Here is a 15,000-nt window from a genome sequence, read left to right on the forward strand (position 1 = left end):
GTCGGAGTGCTGATTCCACACAGCGCTGACTTCAGCAGTTCAGCCTCACATCATTACTTTAAATGCCACACTGTGGGACTTTGAGGATATGATACTGTAATATCAGAGTAATGTGTAAAGTGTGTTTTACATGTACAGGTAATGGTTTAAAGACACCATACAAGCTCCTCTCTCCCCCTCCCCCCTCCCCCCTCGCTCTCTCTCTCTCTCCCTTCTCCCTCTCTCCCTCTCTTGTCTTTCTCTCCCTCTCTCCCTCTCCCTCTCTCCCTCCCTCTCTCCCTCCCCCCCTCTCCTCCCTCTCTCCCTCTCCCTCTCCCTCCCTCTCCCTCCCCCCCTCTCTCTGTAGAAGCTGGAGGAGGATGACCTGGTCCTGACCCCTGACGGGACGCGGGAGTTCCTGACGTTTGAGATCCCGCTGAGCGATTCTGGCTCGGCCGGGCTGGGCGTCAGCGTGAAAGGGAACCGGTCCAAGGAGAACCACTCGGACCTTGCATCTTCGTCAAGTCAATCATCAACGGGGGGCGCGGCCTGCAAGGCAAGGCCCGCCCACTGCCCTCCTACATCACAAGCCCCACCCCCTGCCCTCCTACATCACAAGCCCCACCCCCTGCCCTCCTACATCACAAGCCCCACCCCCTGCCCTCCTACATCACAAGCCCCACCCCCTGCCCTCCTACATCACAAGCCCCACCCCTGCCCTCCTACATGACATTACTGTCAGACAGCTGATGCCAGCTATGCAGACAGTGACTTCCAGTTGATTAAACTCAGCAGGGGACAATCCCCCCGGAGCGATGTGGGGTTAAGGGCCTTGCTCAAGGGCCCAACGGCTGCACTGATCTTATTGTGGCTACACTGGGGCTTGAATCACCAAACTTCAAGCACCTTAGCCACTATAGGCTGCCCCAATAGTATCAGCCAATAGCCAACAGCCAATGAGATGTCCCTCTCAGTCTCTGGCTCTGAGGATTCCCTCCGTGCATCCAGATCTTTCCCATGGGGGTCCACATGACCTGCAGGACATGGATAATCCATACAGATTCGTAAGAGCAAAACATGACCCTAATCATTAAATCCAAATCTACAGTCTTTGAAACTAGTCCATAAAATGGCATAAGCACAAGAATGCTCTTCAAGCAGAATGCTTCAGTGAGACTAGAAGAGAGCAGCAGGGTGAGGTGTACTCTGTCTTTACCTGAGTGAGGTGTACTCTCTGTCTTTACCTGAGTGAGGTGTACTCTCTGTCTTTACCTGAGTGAGGTGTACTCTGTCTTTACCTGAGTGAGGTGTAAAGTCTTGACTGTGTTGTCTGTGTTTGCAGGACGGCCGTCTCCGGGTGAATGACCAGCTCATTGCGGTGAATGGAGAGTCTCTCCTGGGGAAGAGTAACCAGGAGGCCATGGAGACGCTGCGGAGGTCCATGTCCACGGAGGGCAACAAGCGCGGCACCATCCAGCTCATCGTGGCACGCAGGGTGGGCAAGAGAGGGGGGGGGGGCCGAGAGGGGGGGGGGCAAGAGAGGGAGGGGGGGGGGGGCAGAGAGGGGGGGGGGGCAGAGAGGGGGGGCAAGAGAGGGGGGGGGGGCTCAGAGGGGGGGGGGCTCAGAGAGGGGGGGGTCAGAGAGAGGGGGGGGTCAGAGAGGGGGGGGGGCTCAGAGAGGGGGGGGCTCAGAGCGGGCGGGGCGGGGGCTAATTAGACTGATAATTAGGGGACTAATTAGCTGGGCTCCTCTGAGAAGCCTGAGACTCTGTGTGGCAGGTGGCCATTTGGTTTGCGTCCTCAGAGGCCTGTGCTAGACGGCTCCTCGGCCTTCTGGGAAATCAGGGAGGGGCTGACTTTCACCTTCATCTATGGAATAATAATCTGGATCTCCATAACACTGCCTGCGGCGTTTCACCCCATCAGAGCTGGTCTGCACTCCAGATGGTCAATTTAGGGCCTCATTTGCAATTTATTCTAAATTAGTTTGACATTTTACACAACAATGTATATGTTAATGTCTTGATAGTGGTTGTGGTTGGTGTACATGCCAATGATGTTCAGGGGCTGTGAGCACACACGCATGCGCACGTGCACACACATTGTGCTCACGTGCACACACACATGCTCACGTGCACACACATTGTGCTCACGTGCACACACGCATGCTCACGTGCACACACATTGTGCTCACATGCACACATATTGTGGGATGCTGGAGGTGGTGTGAAATTCAGTGAGAGTATCAGTCTCCAGGACAGACACAGTTGGGTGTGCTTTAGATGGTCTACCACACAGTGTATGGCAGAGGTCACCAACCCTGGTCCTGGAGAGCTACTGGGTCTGCTGGTTTTTGTTTTCACCTTAAAATAACCAGGTGAGGTGAGTTAGCGGTGTAATCATCTGCTCTAATTGATTAATTAAGTGCAGAGTAACAGCGAAAACCAGCAGACCCAGTAGCTCTCCAGGACTACGGTTGGTGACCTCTGGTGCATGGAGCTCAGCTGGAATAGACACGGAAGCCATTTTGGATCTGGTCTGTGTCGAGCTCAGATCGATGAGGCTTTGGGGAAGCCATTTTGGATCCAGGTTGCTGAAGGTCTGAGTTGAGCTCAGCTAAATGCAGCTTTGTGGAGGTATGAGGGGCATGATGAGAGGCTCGGAGCATGGCAGTTTGAGCGAAATGTAATTAAAGAATTATGGGAAGGTGTCTGGATCAGGACGGTTTTTGGAGGGGAAGTGATGTGGTGAGCATGTTTCTCACTGAGAGGATTTGAGGTTTAACGGAAGGGGGCCAGTCAGTGTCATCCCTTTGGATTAGGCACAGAACCCCGATGGAGATCAGCCCTCCTGTGCTGATTGGGTGGAATGTGTTGCGCTCTGATAATGCAGTTCTGAGGTGCTGGGTGTGTCCAGCTCTGTGCATCATGCAGGAGCAGTGCTGTCTGAATGCCATGAAGCTCTCAGTGGTCTTCTTCCTGTGTGTTTAATTCCTGTTCATCTGCACACATCTGCACACACACGCACACTCATACGCACTCGCATACAAACAAGCACTCGCACTCACACACACACTCTGACACTCAAACGCGCGCGCACACACACACACACACACACACACACACACACACACACACACACACACAGTGGGGCAGAATGAGTAAAAGCTAATTAAACATGTTGTATTCATTGTGGAGGCAGGTCAGTTGATGGAGGGGATGTAGCCCTGGCCCTGATCATTGTGCTGAGCTGCGTTTCATTAAAGCGAGGAAATGCTCTGCTCTCAGCTCCAGTGAAGCACTCATTCACAATGAGCTACTGCTGCTTTCCTATCGACCATTCTGTCACACGCACACCATCACACACACACACACACACACACACATCGTCACAAAGATAAACACACTGTCAGACACACACACACACACACACACTGTCACACGCACACCATCACACACACACACCGTCACAAACATAAACACACCGTCAGACACACACACCATCACAAACACACACTCACCCTCACACACACACACTGTCACAAACACACACACACCATCACAAACATAAACACACTGTCAGACACACACACACTGTCACACGCACACCATCACACGCACACCATCACACACACACACACACCGTCACAAACATAAACACATCGTCAGACACACACACACTGTCACACGCACACCATCACACACACACACCGTCACAAACACACCGTCACACACACAAACCATCACAAACACACACTCACCCTCACACACACACACACACTGTCACAAACATAAACACACCGTCAGACACACACACACACACAGTCACATGCATACCATCACACACACACACCGTCACACACACACACCGTCACAAACACAAACACACCCTCACACACACACACACCGTCACTAACACACACACCATCACACACAAGCACGTCTCAAACAGTCACACACACACCGTAACCCACACACCGTCACAAACTCACTGTCACAAACACAAACACACCTTCACAAACACACACACACACACACCGTCACAAACACAGTGTCACAAACTCACTGTCACACACACAAACACAACGGAACACACACCGTCACAAACACAAGCACACCGTCTCAAACACAGTCACAAACACACTGTAACACACACACCGTCACAAACACAAACACACAGTCACAAACACACCATCACACACACAAACACAGCGGAACACACAACGTCTCAAACACAAACACACCATCTCGAACACAGTCACAAACACACCGTAATACACACCCCGTCACAAACGCAAACTCACTGTCACAAACACACCGTCTCAAACACAAACACACCGTCACACACACACACACACACCATCTCAAACACAAACACACTGTCTCCAACACAAACACACCTTCAAAAACACCGTCACAAACAAACACATCATCTCAAACACACAGACACAAACACACTGTCTCCAACACAAACACACCATCACAAACACCGTCACACACACACCGTCTCAAACACACCGTCACACACACACTGTCTCAAACACAAACACACCGTCTCAAACACAAACACACCGTCTCAAACACCAACACACTGTCTCCAACACAAACACACCTTCACAGACACCGTCACAAACACAAACACACCTTCACAAACACACAGACACGAAACACAATGTCGCAAACAAATCATCTCAAACACACAGACGCAAACACCATCACACACACACACCGTCTCATTTACATTTACATTTTACATTTTAGTCATTTGGCAGACGCTTTTAATCCAAAGCGATTTACAAGTGCATAGGTTCTACCATAAGTCAAAGCATCACATCCAGAAACTAGCAAACACAAACACACCGTCACAAACACATCAGCTTCACTTCTCCTTCTGAAATCACAAGGTCCAAACCTAACAAAGCGTACCTCATTCAACAGCTAGAGCAGGGCTGCACAACCCTGTTCCTGGAGATCTACAGTCCTGTAGGATTTCATTCCAACCATAACAAAGCACACCTCATTCAATTGCTAGAGATCTCGTTCAGCTGCTCATTAGTCAGGTGTGCCAAATTGGGTTTGTAGTGAAAACCAAAACTTGGTGTAGAATAAGTGTATTTAGCAGTGTGTCCATGGAAATGCAGACGCTCCTGACAACAACATGAGTCACTGTGCTCTGCCTATTTTATGGTCTTCGAGAGATTTCTTTCCTGCAAGCGGAGAGGTGTCATGGTGGATATTTCCTCAGACTAACAGAGGAGAGAGAGGAGCTGTTTGTCCACTGTGATTATTAATACAACATATCGCCCGTCCAGAACTGTCACCAGCCTGCTCGTGGTGGGCGGACTTTCTGGCACCTGTCTTCCCGACAGTTGGAAATATTTAATTTGTTTTATCTGGGTGCCAGAGGCCCGGCTGGCCGGGGCGGCGTTTCCTCACTGATTTACCTCCACTCCAGGCACAGCCACACACTTATCCACAGCCACACACTTATCCACAGCCACACACTTATCCACAGCAGCACACCCAGCTTGTGTTTCATTCTGATTATGAAACTGGTCACTCAAGTTACCCCAGTTAACACAGAACTGTTCTCGGAATGTTACTGCCATGTTGTGGCAATGTTATAACATTGACAAAACATTCCAGAAACATTGTGAGAGCATTGTGTGTTAGCTGGGGCACCTTGGAGTTTGTTGTATGCCCAGTTCTCTGTGCAGTGTACTACCCTGCTGTGCAGAGAGCGCTCCAGGAACTCGAGCATTGGTCAAGGGCAAGAACTAGAGGCAGTTGCTTACGGTTAGCTGGCCTGGATAAGGTGGGTAGGTGGACTGCAGTTTGCGGTCTATTGCATGTAGGATCCAGCTTGGAAGCCTCTCTGACCTCTGACCTCTGTATTTGTTGTTTTCTTGCAGACCGACCCCCCCAGCAGCCCCTCCCGCCCCCCGGGGCTGCAGCCCGGAGCCTCCCTGTCCGAGCAGGAGCGGCGGGTATCCCACTCCCTGTACGGACACATCAAAGGGCTGGACGAGCACCTGACCCCACGGGGCCCTATGATTGGCCGGATGAAGGGTGAGCAGCTTGGGGTGTGGCTTTGTTGTTGTTGTTGTTGTTGTTGTGTTGTGTTGTGTTGTGTTGTGTTGTGTTGTGTTGTGTTGTGTTGTTGTGTTGTTGTGTTGTTGTGTTGTTGTTTTGTTGTGTTGTTGTTTTGTTGTGTTGTTGTTTTGTTGTGTTGTTGTGTTGTTGTTTTGTTGTGTTGTTGTTTTGTTGTTGTGTTGTTGTTGTTGTGTTGTTGTTTTTCCACACTGTTAGAACGCACTCTACACAATGGGCTCATTAGTATTTCACATCCAGAAGAAGTCTTTGTCCTTGGAGTTGGATAAAGAGCGGTGATTGGTGCTATTACAGGGACGGCATTATCAGACTGAGCCACAGGTCACATTGCAGGCACAGAGATGATGAGGCAGAAAAACACAGCTCAGAGAAACAGCTGATGGGAGATTACTGTGATGATGAATGTGCTCTGGTCCGCTTGATTAACTTCAGAAATTACACTGGGAGAAAAACTTTTGTGCAAATACCAACCATTCAGCCTGTTATGTGCATGTCTTGCAGGGGCATGTGAGTGTAGTCTAGTTAATATCATCTATATCTTACATTTTGTCTGTCTGTATGAAATATGACCCTAAATATGATCTTTCTTGCTCTTTGGATGTGACTGGATGCTCTAGCGTGAGCTGTAGACCCTTCAGCTAAGACCAGCTGGGATTTTAAACCAGCTTGACCAGCTTTGGCTGGTTTAAGATGGAAGTTTCAGCAGGGGTGATGACTGTTTTGGTCTATTCAGCATGTATGCCTTTCATTTTGAGCACTGCTATTGTATCCTTGAACAAACGTATTCCACCTGAACTGCTGCTGTAAAAATCCAGCAGCTTACAGTTATGTAAAAAAAACTGAATTTACAGTTATGTAAAAACAGAATTTAATCCCCATGCCTGGATAAGATTAAATGTTACCGTGAATACCAGAAATGTAAATGTAATTTAAGTCACTGATTGACAGGAGACCAAATACCTTGTTTCCAAGACCAAAATTGTCTATGGACCAAAAGAAAACAAAACTGCAGCTGTCTAGAGCTGTCATACAACCTCGGACCCAGGATTTTAATTCCATAAAAATCTATCTGTTCTGGGTTTTAATTCATGGCTTTAACGCATGGTTTCATTCATGGTGTGGGTTCTTGTCTTGCAGAAGATTAGTGTTAGATTGACTAGGCTGAGGAGCAGTGTTATTCACATGGAGAGGCCTTTGGAGAAAGGTTATTAAAAAGGTATTGCATGGTTGGCGCCCTGCAGTTAAATTCTGCCTGTGTGATGTGTGTGGAAGACTCATTCAGCCCGGATATAAAATAGCTGATGTCCACAGCTGTATGCTTCTGTATTTGTTCAGATTTGCAGAAACATTTTGGGCACAGTAGTTTGGGTCTCAGACTCCAGTCTTTGGAGGCCAGAGTGTCGTTTGGGGGTCTCAGTCTCCAGTCTTTGGAGGCCACAGTGTCGTTTGGGGGTCTCAGACCCCACTCTTTGGAGGCCACAGTGTCTGCAGGATTCTGTGGTTTCCTTTTCAGTCAGTAGGCAGTTTAGGCCTTGGAAACAGGATGGAAGTCTCTTCATCCCATGAATGACTTCAGTTAGGCATTTATGCTTTCGCACCGAGAAACTGCAGACACTGCGGCCCTCAGGAACAGCAGTTTGAGAATACATTAGTTATTTTTCTGAAGCTCTTGCAGTTGATTAGACTGATCAGGGGCCAATCCCTCTGGAGCAATGTGGAGTTAAGGGCCTTGCTCAAGGGCCCAACGGCTGCACTGATCTTTTTGCGGCTACACCGGGGCTTGAACCAACAACCTTCCAGGTCCCGGTCATGCACCTTAGCTATAGACTGCCCGAGCAGTTTCATTTTTATTGCTTTCACAAACTGTGGTGTCCGACCCTGATCTGAGCTGGATGTTCCTGGCAGGCGTATCGCTGTGGCAGTAAGTGCACTTCCCAGATGGTAAGATGAGAGTGTCTCCAGTTCTCCTGATCTGACCATCCGAGTTCCCAAACTACACCTTTTCAGACTGAACCACTTCAGCATATTGAACAGAGAAGTCGATTTAAATGTAATTGTTGTTTTTGTAGTTATTGTAGTGCGTCATTACAATCTGGTGGGAGGTTTGTTTGCGTGTTGTGGAAGGTTCTTGGAGGCCATAAGAGTGTCATATAATCATTTGTTTGTAAATTGTGGTGTATTAGCCACTTGTTAGCACACCTATGACTCAAGAAAAGGACTGATATTCAAAGTATAGATGATCACAGTAAAAACATGCCAATAAAACCTGTTTTGAGGTGAATGAAGGTGCATGGAACTGCAACACTGATCTTATGTCTGTAGTAATGGGAGTAGTAGTAGTGATAGAATATGCAATGTTTTGGCCCATTTTTAGGGGGGTGTTGAGCGACTGTAATGAACGAATGGCAGCAGAAGTGCTGTAGGGCCGATGTAGGCAGCCTCTGGGGGACAGTATGTGCCTCTTTACTGCGACTGCGTTAAATATTAAATATCCCCGTTACGCTGCAGCAATGTGGCTGGGGAAGCCGGAATGTATCCTCAGGAGACTCCACACGCAGGAACGTGTGACACTTTAATAGAATCAGGAGATTTCAAACTCTTTTTCCTGATCCCCCCTCAATAAAACTGTAATTTTGTTGTTGCGTGACTTCCCGGGGCAATACATGGGGAATACAGGCGTGTCAAAGCTCCTGTTGTGGTTTGAACAGGAACCTCCTCGGAGGCCAGTGAATACTGGACACAGTGGAGCGGCACTTGGCGAATGGCGTCAGAATTCATGCTGGATCACTGGAAATCCTATTAAAAGCAGCCAAGTGAGCTGGAGAGGCTGAGAGGCTGAGAGGAGACTGCAGAGCTTTCAGCGGCAGAATCAGGGCTGTAGTGTGGGCCCCAGCCTGTCTGACTGTACCTCCAGCAGTGTAGTGTGGGCCCCAGCCTGTCTGACTGTACCTCCAGCAGTGTAGTGTGGCCTAGCCTGTCTGACTGTACCTCCAGCAGTGTAGTGTGGGCCCCAGCCTGTCTGACTGTACCTCCAGCAGTGTAGTGTGGGCCCCAGCCTGTCTGACTGTACCTCCAGCAGTGTAGTGTGGGCCCCAGCCTGTCTGACTGTACCTCCAGCAGTGTAGTGTGGGCCCCAGCCTGTCTGACTGTACCTCCAGCAGTGTAGTGTGGGCCCCAGCCTGTCTGACTGTACCTCCAGCAGTGTACTGTGGGCCCCAGCCTGTCTGACTGTACCTCCAGCAGTGTAGTGTGGGGCCCAGCCTGTCTGACTGTACCTCCAGCAGTGTAGTGTGGGCCCCAGCCTGTCTGACTGTACCTCCAGCAGTGTAGTGTGGGCCCCAGCCTGTCTGACTGTACCTCCAGCAGTGTAGTGTGGGCCCCAGCCTGTCTGACTGTACCTCCAGCAGTGTAGTGTGGGCCCCAGCCTGTCTGACTGTACCTCCAGCAGTGTAGTGTGGGCCCCAGCCTGTCTGACTGTACCTCCAGCAGTGTAGTGTGGGGCCCAGCCTGTCTGACTGTACCTCCAGCAGTGTAGTGTGGGCCCCAGCCTGTCTGACTGTACCTCCAGCAGTGTAGTGTGGCCTAGCCTGTCTGACTGTACCTCCAGCAGTGTAGTGTGGGCCCCAGCCTGTCTGACTGTACCTCCAGCAGTGTACTGTGGGCCCCAGCCTGTCTGACTGTACCTCCAGCAGTGTAGTGTGGGGCCCAGCCTGTCTGACTGTACCTCCAGCAGTGTAGTGTGGCCTAGCCTGTCTGACTGTACCTCCAGCAGTGTAGTGTGAGCCCCAGCCTGTCTGACTGTACCTCCAGCAGTGTAGTGTGGGCCCCAGCCTGTCTGACTGTACCTCCAGCAGTGTAGTGTGGGCCCCAGCCTGTCTGATGTACCTCCAGCAGTGTAGTGTGGGCCCCAGCCTGTCTGACTGTACCTCCAGCAGTGTAGTGTGGGCCCCAGCCTGTCTGACTGTACCTCCAGCAGTGTAGTGTGGGCCCCAGCCTGTCTGACTGTACCTCCAGCAGTGTAGTGTGGGCCCCAGCCTGTCTGACTGTACCTCCAGCAGTGTACTGTGGGCCCCAGCCTGTCTGACTGTACCTCCAGCAGTGTAGTGTGGGCCCCAGCCTGTCTGACTGTACCTCCAGCAGTGTAGTGTGGGCCCCAGCCTGTCTGACTGTACCTCCAGCAGTGTAGTGTGGGCCCCAGCCTGTCTGATGTACTTCCAGGCTGCCAGTGAGGCCCCCACTGGGAGAACAATCAGAGTGCATTGTGTATCATCCTCCCCTCTCAGCTCTGTGGCTGCATCATAAACTGTGACAGGCAGTTGCATAAATAAATATCACATGCATGTGCTGTATTATGTAGCCCTCAGGGAACATGCAGTATCTTGCCTAAGCAATCAAGACTTATTACGATGCCTAAAAAGCAGGAGGTGACTCTGGACATAACAATCCTTCATGATGACAGCCGGACATTTGCCTGTTGCCTGTTGTCTGGAGCAGGGATGCTCAGATCTGGCCCTGAAGGTTGGGTGGTGCTGCCCAAGTTAATTCATTTAATGTCACTGATTGACCACAGAGTTCATTTCCCAGGTGCCCCAGGTCTAAATCAGTCTCTGATTAGAGGAGAGGAGTTCTACTGGCCTGAAGAGCCTGGTCTGAGTGTCTCTGCTCTGGAGATTATCCAGCCCTGCCTCAACCCCACAGGCCTCAAATGGGCTTCTGCTATGGGACAGGTCTCTCTCTGGCCGTAGTACATTCTGCTATGGGACAGCTCTCTCTGGCTGTAGTACATTCTGCTATGGGACAGGTCTCTCTGGGTGTAGTACATTCTGCTTTGGGACAGCTCTCTCTGGGTGTAGTACATTCTGCTTTGGGACAGCTCTCTCTGGGTGTAGTACATTCTGCTTTGGGACAGCTCTCTCTGGGTGTAGTACATTCTGCTATGGGACAGCTCTCTCTGGGTGTAGTACATTCTGCTATGGGACAGGTCTCTGTGGGTGTAGTACATTCTGCTATGGGACAGCTCTCTCTGGGTGTAGTACATTCTGCTATGGGACAGGTCTCTGTGGGTGTACTACATTCTGCTATGGGACAGCTCTCTCTGGGTGTAGTACATTCTGCTATGGGACAGGTCTCTGTGGGTGTACTACATTCTGCTATGGGACAGCTCTCTCTGGCTGTAGTACATTCTGCTATGGGACAGCTCTCTCTGGGTGTAGTACATTCTGCTATGGGACAGGTCTGTCTGGGTGTAGTACATTCTGCTATGGGACAGCTCTCTCTGGGTGTACTACATTCTGCTATGGGACAGCTCTCTCTGGGTGTAGTACATTCTGCTATGGGACAGGTCTCTCTGGGTGTAGTACATTCTGCTATGGGACAGGTCTGTCTGTAGGTGTACTGCACTCTGTGGCCACACCGTATTCTGCTGTCAGAGAGGAGTCTGCCTTTTAATAAGTCCCACCTTTGCCCCTTGTTCTGTGCGGGACCCGCAGAACTGGGACTTCCCACCTCAGCCTTTCTAGGATGTCAAACTGAGCTCATTTTGCACTAGCTGTGTAGAAGAGATTATAGGTCTATTGTTTAGAACAGCCACAGCCTCTTACCCCTGAATAAATAAATACATGTTTGCCATTGACATCCCTACCAGGATGCAGATTATGAGTTGTTTCATTGTTCACAAGATGTGTTCTGGGCTACAACAGGTCCAGTGAATGAAATGTGGTGCCTCTCCACTTTGTGAAGTGTTGCAACATGATATTGAATGACATGATATTGAATATGGCTGGTCTGGCATGTTCAGCACTCTCCGGTGTCCAAAGGTCCACTTCATGGGCTCCTGGTGCCTTACAGATGAATACTCACATGGTCATTGTTTAGTTTGATTGCACAATGGTGGCTATGCCTGGTGCCAGAACTGAGGTGCCATACAATGTGTGAGTTAGTAAGGACTAAAGAGTCTAAAAATGGTCCTTTTGACTTGTTGGTTCATTGGTTCAACCAATAGTGGCTAACTTAACATTATGCTGTCATGTTGTGTGTAGATGAAAGACTGTTTTCCACTGAAAATGTGGAGAGAACAGAACCCATAATCTCTCCTTAAGCATGTCCCTGATGAGGTATTAACAGACTGCTGTGTTTTTAGACAGTGACTTATTCACAGAAACAGCATGAACGCCTCAGCCCAAACAGAAGAATACTTTGTAGAGCTCCTATTTTAAAAATGCACATCTGCTGTGGCAAATGAAGAGAAATGAGTTTAAAAACATTTTCCCCCCTGGCAATAATTACGCACCAGTGAAAAAGCTTTAATTACACAATTATGCTGCAATATGGAGAATGTTATTTTACTTAATTAAATCATAGATGGCCGCTGCCCTGCTTATTTACCCATTTATAATCTCAGGAAATATCTCTGAATATAGATTACCACCTGTTACTAGGGAGACCTCTTCACAATGCAAGTTGCCATAGAGACACCTCAGGAGGGTTGTACCGCATTGTACAGTGAAGTATTGACCAATGAGTCCAATACCTCTCTGACTGGCAGTGAAGATTGCACTGGTGGGCCCAGCCAGAAAATATGACTGAGCATTCCACATGGATTCCTCTTTGCTGAGTGATTCAGAGTAACTGTAATGCTTCTAGGGCCCTGTTCACAGAGGCGTCTCCCCGGTGTGACTGACAGTGTGTGGTTCTGACAGTGTGAGGTTCTGACAGTGTGTGGTTCTGACTCTGTGTGGTTCTGACAGTGTGTGGTTCTGACTCTGTGTGGTTCTGACTCTGTGTGGTTCTGACAGTGTGTGGTTCTGACTCTGTGTGGTTCTGACTCTGTGTGGTTCTGACAGTGTGAGGTTCTGACTCTGTGTGGTTCTGACTCTTTGTGGTTCTGACTCTTTGTGGTTCTGACTCTGTGTGGTTCTGACAGTGTGTGGTTCTGACTCTGTGTGGTTCTGACAGTGTGTGGTTCTGACTCTGTGTGGTTCTGACAGTGTGTGGTTCTGACTCTGTGTGGTTCTGACTCTGTGTGGTTCTGACTCTTAACAGGAAACCAGCCGCTGTCCCCCACAGTGAACATGCCTCAGGATGACACCGTCATCATTGAAGACGATAGGCCACCTGTTCTGCCCGCCCACCTCTCCGACCAATCATCTTCCAGCTCCCACGATGACATCGGCTTCCCGGCCGAAGCACCTACTTCACCGTTGTTACACCAGACTGAGAGGTGCATACGCTGTTCATTTTTACATCAACAACAGGCAGAATCGCTGGTCAATAACTACAGTGAAGGGAATATTTAATGAGCAACAAAAAAAAAAAAAATTTCGAACCATGTAACACAAAGTGACATAATTATGTACATAAAGAATTACACGTGAAATTAATGTTGAACTTATATTGCAGAAATAAGACAGCAGATCCCCCATGTTTTAATCATTAGTGGCTGGTGTGAATGTGTTGTTCTGTCGTTGGTCTGTTTCACGGTTGGTGTCCTCGCAGTTGCTGAAAGTCGCACAGGGCTTCCAGAGGGTGAGATTCTTTCTGACAGGGAATTAATTTGACTGTCATTTCCTCTGGATCGGATTGGATAATTATCCTTGTTTTGATACGATGTGATGTGCATTGCATTCTGGTAAATCTGATACCTTTCATGTCTCAGAGAACCTTCTGCTAGAGACTCATATTTGCACTCACACTCACATTAACTCTCACACACACAAACAATCTCACACACACTCACACACTCACACACTCACACACACGCTCTCACACACTCACTCACACTCACATTAACTCTCACACACTCACACACTCACACACACACTCTCACACACTCACTCTCACACTCACATTCACACACACACACACACACACACACACACACACACACACACACACACAAACACTCACTCTCACACTCACATTCACACATTCACACACACACACACACACACACACACACACACACTCACACACACACACACTCTCACACACACTCACACTCACACACACACACACTCTCACATTCACACACACACACTTACACTCTCACATACACTCTCACACACACACACACACACACACACACACACACACACACACACACACACACACACACACACTCTCACTCATACTCATACTCACACTCAGATCACCCAGATCAGTCCTGCAGAGCTCCACAGACCGGCTCTATCTGTGTAGCACCCCCCTGTGATCCATAGGTCAGTGTCTGACCTCTAAACCATTTTAGGTTTTTAAATATAAATATAAATATAAGTAAGGGTATCGTCAGCCTGTAGCATAGTGGTTAAGGTAAATGACTGGCATACACAAGGTCGGTGGTTCTAATCCCGGTGTAGCCACAATAAGATCCGCACAGCCGTTGGGCCCTTGAGCAAGGCCCTTATCCCTGCATTGCTCCAGGGGAGGATTGTCTCCTGCTTAGTCTTAACAACTGTACGTCACTCTGGATAAGAGTGTCTGCCAAATGGCAGTAATGTAATGTAATGTGTGGCATTTCTAGCTGCTGTACATTTGTGCTGTGTCTGTGCGCTCATTGCTTCCCATTGTTTCTCTGTGTGTGGCGTGACATGAAAAGCCAATCAGATTTACCCATGAGGGGTGGTGAAGGTTTAATAACTAGCCTGGGTTATCTGCCTGCCATGCTCCTGTAGTCCTGGGGTTAGATATGAAAGGCAGCTCAGATTGTTAATGCTTAATTCATATTATCAGCACTGAGAACAGGCCACACAAGTGTCAGAATCAAAACAGCCCCAGTGAGTGCCTCTGTTTATAATCATAGGTTTGGGTTTGACCAACCTTTATTCCACAATTCTGACACTCTTTCTCACAAACGTCACCTTTATTCTGCCTGCAATGCAAGTTCAGTTATTCTGTTCATGAGTGTGTGTGTGAG

General features: G+C 49.0%; 1 protein-coding gene across 1 annotated transcript in view; it reads left to right on the top strand.

Annotated features, from left to right (window-relative positions):
• The window catches only part of LOC133136593 (partitioning defective 3 homolog), a 201,645-nt gene that overhangs the window by 106,830 nt on the left and 79,815 nt on the right, over positions 1–15,000 (top strand). Inside the window, exons 13-16 of the mRNA XM_061254228.1 lie at positions 347–535; positions 1,322–1,474; positions 5,891–6,047; positions 13,131–13,308. Coding sequence (XP_061110212.1) covers positions 347–535; positions 1,322–1,474; positions 5,891–6,047; positions 13,131–13,308 — 677 coding nt within the window. The remainder of the gene's footprint in view (positions 1–346; positions 536–1,321; positions 1,475–5,890; positions 6,048–13,130; positions 13,309–15,000) is intronic.

Source organism: Conger conger, chromosome 9 (assembly GCF_963514075.1).
Source record: "Conger conger chromosome 9, fConCon1.1, whole genome shotgun sequence".
In the NCBI taxonomy this organism is placed as follows: Eukaryota; Metazoa; Chordata; class Actinopteri; order Anguilliformes; family Congridae; genus Conger; species Conger conger.